General features: G+C 33.9%; 1 protein-coding gene across 1 annotated transcript; it reads right to left on the bottom strand.

The window, feature by feature from the left end:
• Window positions 1-1,091: 1,091 nt before the first annotated feature.
• LOC128164228 (uncharacterized) lies at window positions 1,092-12,017 on the bottom strand. The gene is made up of 7 exons (XM_052827993.1): window positions 11,857-12,017; window positions 8,539-8,692; window positions 7,466-7,698; window positions 6,381-6,522; window positions 4,677-4,915; window positions 4,283-4,473; window positions 1,092-3,025 (listed from the first exon to the last, which is right to left on the bottom strand). The coding sequence occupies exons 1-7, from the start codon at window positions 11,915-11,917 to the stop codon at window positions 2,792-2,794; spliced, it is 1,254 nt and encodes a 417-aa protein (XP_052683953.1). The 5' UTR covers window positions 11,918-12,017; the 3' UTR covers window positions 1,092-2,791.
• Window positions 12,018-12,676: the final 659 nt, after the last annotated feature.

Here is a 12,676-nt window from a genome sequence, read left to right as displayed (position 1 = left end):
TTTCTTTAAAAGAAATACTTTGTTTCTGTAATGTTTACCGACAACTTTACAATTATAGCGCCTATGAACTTATATGTGCATATGGCATGGAATCCCGATCCTGATTCAGATAAACGTGTGCTAGCCTGGTTCCCTGAGCTACCCATTACACACAGGAACCAGGCTAGCTCATGCGGCTGAATTTTCCCCATAGCATCCGGTTTAACCTCGCTTGTATATTTTCAGCGTGGACCTCATATATATACTCAAGTTCCATGATCTACGAAGTAACAACCCCGCGATACAAATTTTGAAGAAGAAAAAAAGAGTACAAAGAGGGCCAGATGGCTTTGGTCATTTTTATACTCTAAAATGATCTCCTTTAGAAGAAGAGCTCCAAATAAATATAATACAAAAACATAACTACATGTCATTTAATAGTTCAATTATAAAAGCGTAGACTCAAATAAAAACAAGAGATGTTAGTGAAAAACTTGTCCCCCCTCCTTTGGAAACATCTGCAAAGAAAATGAACCGAAACTGGAAATAATTGAAACCTCTGTAAAGAAAATAAGCAGATGCATATTTAAATTTTTTTAAAGTTCAAGGCACATAAGTCTGTCAAAAAAAATGCTTCATCCTACCCAAGATTAAACTTGACCAAGATATTATAAAGAATAATCTATATACCAATTTTATATCAGTAAGTACAACCTCTGCGAAGAAAATGAACGGAAACTGCAATTTAAATAGTTGGAATTTTTCAAGGTCCAAGGGGCATAACTCTGTCAAATATTTCTTTTATTATGGTTAACCTGTATACAAAATTTCATTTCAATTATGCATTCTCTGCGAGAAAAATGCACGGAAACTGTTGGTGGAGCGACTGACAGACAGACAGCAGCAAGGCAATATGCCCTCCCGTCTTCTAAGGGGCAAAAATTTAAGGTAGATCTAATGTGTAATTAATTGACCACCAAGCTTCCTTAACAACGAATTTATGAATGACGGCATTTACGAATTACAAGTATCTAAGCGAAGTCCATAAAATAACTTAACCAAGAAAAATAATAATACGCGATCATTGACCCCCCCTCTCCCCCCCCCCCCGCTTGATTTTAAAATAACTCTAATAAAAAGGCGCATCAAAACAGAAATCAAAAATTGTATAATGATATTATACGCGGCTAAAAAAAAAATATCTATCCAAACCATTACAAAGTTTGAGAAGGAATTCTTTCTCATCAAAAATAAAAAAACAAGAGGCCCAGGAGCCACATCGCTCACCTGAGCAACAATAGCCAGAACTCGGATCAAATCAGCATTACAGTATCTAATTCAAAATATCTTGACAGTTTAGTAGAGTATATCTTTCACAAAAAGCATTTTAAAAAATCTGCCCGTTTTTCATTCCAAATGTTTATGATAAAATTCTAGCCCCTTTCGTTGTTATAGTATTTGTAAAAAGATTTTCTCTATTCTTATTTTTAAATCCCTTTTTTTTTTGGCCCAACCCCTCATCTGGGAATCGTGAGTTGATCACACTGTGGTCTGCACAACCTGTGTCTTTACACAAGTCTCAGCTTTTAGGGCTAAATGCTTTTATAGAAGATTTATAAAGGTTTTTCTCTATATATATTCCTACATGTATGTAAAGATTCGACCCCTCCCCTTTCCATTGTGGCCCCACTATATTGCCGGAGATCATAATTTTAACAAATCTGAATATATACTTCCTAAGAATGTTTCCAAAAAAGTTTTAGTTTTTCTGGCCAAATGCTTTTTGAGAAGTTTTTGAAAGGTTTTCTCTCTATAATTCTTGGCAAAAATGTATCCCCCATTGCGGCCCCAGCCTACCCCTGGGGACCATGATTTCAATAAACTTGAATCTACACTACCCGAGAATGCTTCCACACAAATTTCAGCTTTTCTAGCCAGATGGATTTTGAAAAGATTGTTAAAGATTTTTTCTTAAAATATTTCTCTGTAAAAATTAATCTCACCATTGTAACTCATTTTAACATCCTTCTCTCAGGGATCATAATTTGAGCAAACATTAATCTTCTCTACCTGAGAATGTTTTCAATTAAGTTTCAGCTTTTCTGGCCAAATGGTTGGTGAGATTAATATTTTTAAAGATTTTCTTTGTGACCCTATGTAAAAATTCCCCTCATTGTGGCAACACCCTACCCTCGGAGACCATGATGTGTACAAACTTGAATCTACACTACCTATGAATGTTTTCGAACACGTTTCAGCTTTTCTGGCCAAATTGTTTATGAGAAGATTTTGAAAAATACCAACGAATTTTCAGTAATTCTAAATTATTTCCCCTTTAAAGACGGCGTGGTCCTTCTTTAAAAACAAAACTTTAATCCCCTTCACCCAATGATCCATGTGCTAAGTTTGGTTGAAAGTGGCCGAATGGTTCTGGAGAAGATGAAAATGTGAAACGTTTAGGACGCCGATGGCAGACAAAAGACAAATTTTTTTTCAGAAGAGCTCAGTTGAATCTTCGGCTCAGGTGAGCTAAAAAGCGTAAAAAAAACCCTATAAGTTTATATCCTTCTTTGAACACTTTAACGATTCATAAAATAAAATTGCGGTGTACCATTTCACCTTACGATACGCGAAAAATTGGTCCTGTACATTTTATTTTAACTCTATAATAAATCAAAGGTGTGCCAATACACAAGATTGATAAACGTTCAATTTTAAAAGCGAATAATAAATCAAACACACACTTTACAAAAGTTTAAAATACGAAAAAAAATTCCTCCGCGAATTGAAAAGACTTCATAAAATGGCATTTTTAGGCTATATACTGAAGCCCGTGTGGCTTGGCGTTGATAGCAGTGAACGCCTTCTTTCGTTTTTCTTCCTCCTCTTCATCATCCGAGTCTTCTTGGGCATGGTAGTCGTCCTTCGACCTGATACAGCAAAACCACAGCGTGCAGATGACGGCGATGATGAAGGAGAAGACACCAAAACCAATAGCCATTCCAATGAAGCCGAAGCGAGCCGGAGGAGTCGATTTGTCAAATGTCTGAAGATAAGCAAACAAAACATTATTTAGAGACAGAGTGTTTTTTCAGTTTGATTGATCTTTAAGTATGGTATTATAACTATTTAATCTTTAAGTTTGCTCAAAAAATTTCCCTAATCCAGTTTAATATGCAAAGAGGATAAGAAACATTTCGAAACAAATATGTCAGAATCACTTTTCCTAAAAGGAAAATCATTTTTGTGTAATGTACTACTAGTATATGATCACAGTTCTCTCCCTTACCACAAGCACTGGGTGCCTTAAAATACAGAAACATTCTGCTTTTGAAAAAATCTGTCGGAATCGCTTCTTTTTTTAAAGGAATAATGTATAATGTTTTTTGTATTTTACTCTAACGATAGTCTTCTCCCTTACCACAAAGCATGTGTCTTAACATACAAGGCTATGCTTCCTTTAAAAAATCCGACGGAATCAGACATTCTTTAACCGTATTTTGTCAATCGCAATTTCTCGGGCCTTTCCGGCAAGCTCGGAAAAACACCTCGAATGTATTACCTAGGTGTCCATGTCAACCCCCCTTTTTGTAAAACTTGAAATGAATAGAACACATTTTACGATCTGTTGAGATGTGAGCTATACTTCATTTAAGTAAACGATATCCATTAAAATATAACACAGAAGCGACATACAAGACTGTCTACACAGCCGTTACTCATTTCAATGGGAAGCGACTCCATTTTGTATAAAATTCTAACATCCGGTGATGTTAATACATTCGAGGTGTTTTTTCCGAGCTTGCCGGAAAGGCCCGACAAGTTGCGATTGCGTATTTTGTTAATGGCGCAACGTCACGTGATTGACGTCTTAATCCCTTAAGACGACAAACGACAGGATTAAGATGGCAACATGGCCGACGTTAGGTAATTTACATTGCATTTCAACTACTAGTGTATACATATACATGTACTTGTTTACAATGATCAACCCTACAAATTTTCCGTACACGGCAAGTGACAGACCTAACAAGTAATAAATACTTGCAACCATATCATATCTCGCTAGCGAGTGTGACTGTTTTAAGATATATTAATCTCCATAGAATAGAGCTTTGTTAAGATATAAGAAATTAATCAAAAGCTTTGTGTTAATTAAGATGTAGGAAAATAATCAACTTTTAACACCAAAATATAAGGAAATTTGATAAATCATAATTATATAAAATGTTCAAGTAGATTTGATCCTTAATTTGTTGACTACTCAGTCTTAAGATTCAGATAGGGATATCGTTATGTATACCTTTCCATTTTTTCCGAGTGCTTTCCCGTCTTCGCTGTATTCTACAAACCACCAAGGTTTTGTGGTTGTCTCGGGTAGCGTGCTGGTTGTTGGTACAGTCGTAGTCGTAGTAGTAGTCGTAGTCGTAGTAGTAGTCGTAGTAGTAGTTGTAGCGGGGGCGGGAGTTGTGATGACAATGGGCACAAACTCGTCTAGAAAACAGATGGTTTGCGATATTTGTTGCACTTTTTCAGGCAGTAAACATATTTGTTATGTGATTCAGAGAGAGAGAGAGAGAGAGAGAGAGAGCGAGAGAGAGAGAGAGAGAGAAAGAGAGAGAGAGAGAGAGAGAGAGAGAGAGAGAGAGAGAGAGAGAGAGAGAGAGAGAGAGAGAGAGAGTTATCACAGTCCCGACCTTTACAGAGATATGGGTAAGTATTGTAACACTCTTTGTCCGTCCATTTGTAGAGACCGTAGTTATTCGAGTCGTAACGTTTGAGTCGCCCACACATACAACCACCGGGGTCACCGGAATTCCAAGGCAGTATGTTATAACTGGAGCCGTAAGTCAGAGTTCCGGATCCGTCTTCGTGATAGTAGGTATTTCCGGAGGTGCATTTTATTCCAAACCACACCCTACTCCATTCGGTTGAACTTTGAAATGTAAGGAATCAATAGATAAATGATATTTTAAAGGTTGACTACCTCAGTGGTCAGTATTTTTACTATGATCTCTTAACAAAAATGATGTTATACATACATAATATGTATATTTTACATAATATACTTGTCTAATAATAATACACTGAAAGTGTAAAGGAGCCAATCAGAATAGAGTACTCTAAATTTTATCGAACACTAACAAATAACATGAATTTGTCTGCGGTCAATAAGTGTATGCAAGATTGGCTGTAGGTTTCCGATGATGAAAGAAAACATCGTCTAAGAATTGAAATGTTCTTAATTAAGCAAATTAAGCATCAGAAGCATTAATTTGACACAATTATAGCCTCTTGAAATCCTTATCATTGTACATGAGAATACATTTTTCTGGAGTTTTTTTTTAATTTTAAAGCAATATGAGCTGCAATTTTCATGCTGAATTTTTTTTTTTTACGAAAAATGTTATTTTCTACTAAAATGACACAAATATCATGGTTTTTAAAATTCAGCCTTATTCTCATTGGATAAACAACAAAGAAGCCTTAAATGAAGCAAAATTAAATCATCGTCGTCCTGTACAAAAAAATGATCTTCTATATATTCCTTAGAAGAGAAACTTTTTTTCTGACGAAAATTTATGATTTTTTCAAACCTTTTTTATCATAAGTGTTTAATTTACATGAAGACTTATCATACTAGCAGGTTTTTGCAGCAAAATAAAATTCTAAAAAATACAGCTCATATTGCTTTAACTCTTATAAGTCTTAAATAATTGGTTCTCTATTTACAAATCCAACATGCATTACTTAAATCATTCGTAAACAGTTCCTTTAATATCGAGTCTTATAATAATTATAGTCTTACGATATCATCAAATTTCAAGCGAGGATCAAACGTTTGATCATGACGTGCATGAATGCATGTTGGATTTGTAAATAAAGAACCAAATTATACAAAATCGATCTTTTTAAGGTAGCTAATTGATCAATACATTATTATAACATATTATATATTTTTTTAGCCATTACAACTATATATTAGTGAACATTGTAAAAAAAAAATAATCTAAATTTAAAATTTTTAAAACAATTTTCTTTATGTTTAAACCAAGCTCTTCTTTATAACGAGGGTGATATGCTGTAAACCAAGTTTTATTCGCGGCGACATTATTTCGCGATTAACTGTCAATAAACTGGTTCGCGACGACTAATGTTCGCGATCCATAATCCAGCCTTATCCAGACCTGTAATGTTATAAAAACTATAGACAAATAATTGGTTCGCAGCAAGAAATATTCGCGACGACAAGGCTCTCGCTTACCTCGCGAAAAATTCTTGCACGCGAATAAAAGTTGGTTTACAGAACTTGTAGTCTAAAAATAGCCATGCACATCCAGCTCCTTAATTTTAAAGATCGTACTTGTACAGTTATACGTAATCATACAAATGCTACGTACGCTATTGCCCGTTTCACGTTGATGAATTGACTAGCAGCAGTGTGGGCGTCCTGGTTTGGTAAGGAAGCAAGTTTCATGTTGTTTGCCTCACAGCCTGACTTTGCTGTACTCCACGTTACAGAGGATGACACTAGGTGGAATCCTTATTCAAAAAGATAACGAGAACAACAATTTTTTTTATATATATATCTGCACATATTTTTACATTTCAGCACCTTATTGCATATTTTCATGGTGTTTTTTTTTTTTAATTTTGTTTGTCATCTTCATTGATATTTTTACAATCTTGCACCATACTTTTTATTCATAGACGGCTTCATGTCCTTTCCTTCTAATACTTTTGATTTGCGTTATCCTTTTTTGGCGTTAGTATGTTACATTAAAAAATAAAAACAAAACTCGAGTCAAATTTAAAAAAAAAAATTGATTGGCATTACATATATATGCGAGAAACATGCTAAAACGAAAGCCAGTGCAGCTGTGCAGAAGGATTTAAAATAGGAAAAATTCAGAAGAAATTTAGATCTTTCATTCACATAAGTGAATTTTTTAGTACACATATGTGCATGAGAGAGGCTATGCCTACACAGAGAAATTTGAATGTGCAGTCATGCAGGTTTCATCTGACAGTGAAAAATTATTCATTTATCGGGTATATCAATGTTATTCACAATATACGTATGCGAGAGACTTGACATTTTACAAAGCAAATCTATTGTGGCTATGCAAATATGAGGCTTGAATCGCTCAAATAAAATTCATATCTCAGTAAATATCACAGTACAGGCGTTATATGTACCTGTAAACTGTAAACAGGGTTATTTTTGCCCCGATTTATTTTCGCCTTACTCCACTTTTGTACTGTCTTAAGTACACTCAGACATAGTTGTGTTTATAACGAAATAGTCTGAGCCATTTAAAAAAGCCGAGTGTTAAATTCTCCAACTAGCAACAAGAGCGAAAGGGGCGAAAAAAAAAAACCCGGGGCGAACGTTTGCAGTATATTTACATGCTATAAAATATGTTATACTAAATTCTTTGAAATACATCACTAAAATATACCATTTATACAGTCACGAATGTACCTTCGCAGAGAAAATCCTTAGTTTGTGTGCAAGATTCTGGCTTGAACAACAACCCCGGTCCCCAGTCAAGTCTGATGCAAGTCTTGGTAAGATCATCAGCCGGAGTGGTTGCATCTCTCCAAGGGTATGTACCAAAACTGGCGTACGCCAAGGGATTGCCATCAATCCATTTGTATGTATGTGTTGTTGCCGATAAGTCGCGCTCCAGGCCAATCCAAGGATGGTCGCCCTTGCTAGTACAAAATACAAGACACATTAACATAAATTGGTTGTTATTATCGATCTGTGGACGTTCAATAGAAGGTCTATTTTCGCTAGCCATGGGTTTCAGATCATTCAGAAACCTTTGATAGCAAAGATGTAGGAGGCCCTATATATGCAAGTAGTTCCATTAAAAAAATTGCTACCATTCGGTCGCAGAAGATTGAATTACAATCCAATATCTATTTTTTTTCTATTTTGTTTGTTTTATTTTTTTTTAACAGTATCTAAATGACTCCTTTTCACGTGAATTCCCATGATATTCCAGCAAGGCGCAGTTGTTTACCGATTAAGAAGGTTGAGTGGTTAATTATTTACTCATTCCATCTGCCTTGAAATTTTGAATATGATATTTTTGTCCATGCATCATTCATTAGTAAAGACAAAAATCTAAATATTTTTGTTTCAAATTTTCCTATATCTCTATAGAGCTCATTGACGAAGGTACGGTAATGAACATGAGAGTGGTATTGAACATCTTTATAATAAATACATATTTCTTAATCTTAATTTCTTAATTCTTATATCAAAATAAAATAAAATCAATTACAATTTTATCATTTTTTTTTTCTTTTTCAAAGTTGTTGCCTCACGGCATATTGCAATGTGTTTAGAAAGTTAAAATACGAATCTGTAAGTAAAGAGTACAAATCCCGCAGGGACTTTAAAAAGTTTACGGTTTTCACCTTTCCAAAGCATTAATATCGACAGGTGACCCATACTATCGTTATTGTTTTTTTGTATAGCTAACCAAGTAAAATATTTTTATATATTCAACGAACGTTCCTTTTTGCCAATATACCCCTACTTACCCCCAGAGTTGGTCATATTCCATTAGGAAAGCCCTCGCTTCCTCGTACTCCGCCAGGGTTTCTAGCACAGCCAATCTTAGACCAATGGACTGGCAGAAGGTTTGGGCGTCCGCCGGGGTGACTCCAGCATTTATTCCATAGTAAAATCCAGACACTGTAATATGAAATGTGGTGATAACAGACAGTGTTAAAAATCAAAAGTTCAATAGAAAAATAATAAAAAAAAAAAAACAAGAGCAGGGCAAACAGGGACCTCTGCTAAAAATTTCAGGTAGTAGCAGATGACATGGAGAAGTGGGCATCTTTTGCTGACCGGTTAAACTCGCAGTGGCCTCTTGGTCGTAATCGGGAAAACGGACAAATACGAAGACAATTCAGTGATTAATAATGGCCTTACAATTAGTATTTAAAAAAACCGTTGATCAGCATTCGACCCATAAGCGGAAGATAGTATTTGCTGAAAAGGTCGTAGAATTTTCGAAATGAAGACTTCAATTGAGACTGTAGATAATCCTGTTTTACATGTTCTTGTTCATAACGTCTAGTCTTGTATATTGAATCAAATATGCAGGTGAAGTCATCTCTTGTTATGGGCGTGAAATCTGCCACATTTGTCCACGTAACCATTTTCAAAAATGGTTCACGGTCTTATAAGGTCTTAAAGTACAAAATTTCCCGATAAAATCCTACACTGCTTCGTGTACAACTTTGCTTTAAAAACAAGATTTACATAGAAATCAAACTTGAATTTTCTATCTTATCTGCAGGGTAGTTCGATAATTATTGAGACAAATTTTACACTTTTCCTCTCTAAAAGTTGAAAAATATTGGCAAACCACAAAAATGATTTAACAAAGAAGCATATGTATTTAAGGGAAAAAAATTATACGTACATTTATTTATTTTGTTTATTGCGAATGCTCCGGGTCACTGAACTTTAGCAAGTTTAACAGCTTTCCAGAAATGATCTATTTTACAGATTTTACAGTATATATTATTTGAACCTCGTGTACTATTGTATGAATAGACTTATTGATAAAAGAAAAAAAAGACTTTAAAAAAAACTTCGAAATGGAAAAATTCGTGAACAACATTATCTTTCACATAAGGGGTAGTTACATGTAATTTGTCAAATTTGTAGTAATTATTGTTTCGTTTTTTTAACATCTTTACGTTCAGATTTATAGGTTGAAAATTCAGAAATATTTCTTAGAGATTTCAATAATTGAGAACATGTAATGAAGTAAATTTAAAAAAAAAAGAAACTTAAAGCTGCTTGTTCCGATTTTTTGGTTTTTATAGTATCAAAAATGTTTCCATAGAAACCAAATATCTTAGAAAGTTATAGACTTTCTCATATTTACACCAACAGAATCGGCTCCTTTCATAGTTAAAGATATTTCAAGTAAATAAAAAACTTTCTTTCTGGTATGGGCAAACGAAAAAACAAAAAAAAATGCATCATGGGAATGTTTCGAAAAGAGAACCGTTTGGTTTCGTCCCCAAGATGATAAGGTTTATTCAACCTGCATGTTATGCAACGATTGTAAACAAAGCAATATTCAGAAATATTAGCGAACAAAATGTACACGTTTTTTTTTCTAATTTACCTGTTCAAACATAATGACCTTTATTTATAGCGATGTCGAAGTCATATTACATACCTGTCACTATGTCAACTGTTAACGAGGCGAAATGACGCGATACCCTTTTATGCCGTTTGTTTTGTTAACAAATTTTGTATACAATTCTTTTTATACCCCCGCTCCGAAGGAGAGGGGGTATACTGTTTTACCCTTGTGTGTCTGTCTGTCTGTCTGTCTGTCTGTCTGTCTGTCTGTCTGTCTGTCTGTCTGTCTGTCTGTCTGTCTGTCTGTCTGTCCGTCCGTCTGTCTGTCCGTCCGTAACAAAAATTTCTGTCGCATTTATCTCAGCAACTATTTATCGAAGATGCTTGAAATTTTAACACAGTGTTTGTATAGGCATGCCATATCGTGGGATGTATTTTTGTACCAATCAGACGTCAACTTCCTATTAAATGACAACTTTTTTTATTTTTTGCCAAAATTTTCAAACAAATTTCCGTCAAAGAATTCTCAGCAACTATTTATCGCAGACGCTTGAAATTTTAACACACTATTTGTTTAGGCATGCCATATCGTGGGATGTATTTTTGTACCAATCAGACGTCAACTTCCTATTAAATGACAACTTTGTTTATTTTTTGCCAAAATTTTCAAACAAATTTCCGTCAAAGAATTCTCAGCAACTATTTATCGCAGACGCTTGAAATTTTAACACACTATTTGTTTAGGCATGCCATATTGTGGGATATATTATTGTATCAATCGGACGTCAACTTCCTGTTAAATGACTTTGCTTATTTTTTAACCAAAATTTTCAAACAAATTTTCGTCAAAGATTTCTCAGCAACTATTTATCGCAGATGCTTGAAATTTTAACACAATATTTGTATAGGCATGCCATATCATGGGATATATATCTGTACCAATTGGGTGTCAACTTCCTGTTAAATGACGACTTTGTTTATTTTTAGCCAACATTTTCAAAAAAATTTCGTCAAAGATTTCTCAGCAGCTATTTATCGCAGATGCTTGAAATTTTAACACAATATTTGTTTTGGCATGCCATATTGTGGGATATATTTCTGTACCAATCGGATGCCAGCTTTCTGTTAAATGTCGACTTTGCTTATTTTGCATATTCACATCAGAGCGGGGTATCACTAGTGAGCATTGGCTCACAGATATCTTGTTTCATTGAAATTTGACTTAATTGACCGGGAAATTCACTGCAATATCTGTTATTATAAACATACGTAGCATAACCATCGTTTAAAAGCGTACACAAAATTTTATATAAAATCAGACCAAGCAGCTTTAAATACTATAGTACAGATTGAATTATGATATATATCCGTATAATAATGTCTGGGTGGGGGTGACGACAATTTGAAATAACTCACAATTTTTTTTGTGTTTTATGAAAGAACAAGTAAAAGGTATAATATTGAAAAGATTGTGTTTTTTAAATAAAACTACATTTTCTTAATTAAGAGATAAAGGTAGAATATTTACGATATTTGATTATAAAAATCATAACTAAAAGTACAGTATATGTAAAGTAAAAGAATATAATATATAATACGACGAAAATGACGTCATGTGATTGTTTTATATTTAAAACAAGTCAGCACAGTGTGTTTCATGAGTACAGTTCGTGTTCATTTTAAGAAAAGGAAATAAAGTACAATGAAAATACGTAATATTTTTTTTTCTAAATTTTAAAACAACTCACCATATCGAGTTGCCAATAGGCCAAACACAAGCATATAAACATGTATTTGGGATTCCCTCATGGTTATTCCTTGTTTGCAGTCTTAAAGATTCCACACAAAATAAGTTAAAGCCAGTTAATTTTTTTTCTCATGTCTTGGATTTAAAACCCCCCAAAAAACGAACCGAGCGTAGACAAGAAATGTCAAATACTAAAAATAAGTTCATATCTTTATTTATTTTTCAAATTGATTTAGTCTACTTTCATTGGTGTTGAACGGACAATTTAAATAAAAACAATTGAAACCTTTTAAAATTTCTCTTTACAATTTGTTTAAATGTGATAGCCAAGGTAAACGGTAAAGTAAGACATTTCTTGGGTTGTGTTTACTTTTGATACAAAGAACTGATCGGAATGGGCTTCTTAAAACCAAAATCGAAACCATGAAAAAGAAAAGATAGAAACAGAAAAAAGAAATCGATTAAGATTATATCAATTCCAGTCGGCAGTTTTCCATGCCTTTCAATGACTTATAAAGACGATGGTGATCTTTGGAAATGCATTATTTGATTACGTTTGAGACGAGAGTGTCTCACTGTTTGTAAAAACGTTAAGTCAATAAATGGGAGTTCACAATGTTAAATATATATTACTTTTACTCGTTAAACTTAATTTAAAAAAATTTCCGGGTATATTTATTCAGACTTTTAAACACTTATTATCAATGTTTAGACCTGCGGTTTCAAAATATTTTCCTTTCATTGTAAATTTGTTTATTAAAAAAAGTATTACATTCAAAAATATTTTTTATTTCGTTATTACACAAATCTGCTGAGGTAAA

Source organism: Crassostrea angulata, chromosome 9, assembly GCF_025612915.1.
Source record: "Crassostrea angulata isolate pt1a10 chromosome 9, ASM2561291v2, whole genome shotgun sequence".
Classification (NCBI taxonomy): Eukaryota; Metazoa; Mollusca; class Bivalvia; order Ostreida; family Ostreidae; genus Magallana; species Magallana angulata.
Note: the sequence above shows the minus strand (reverse complement) of the source record. Positions and strands in the feature narration are given on the sequence as shown.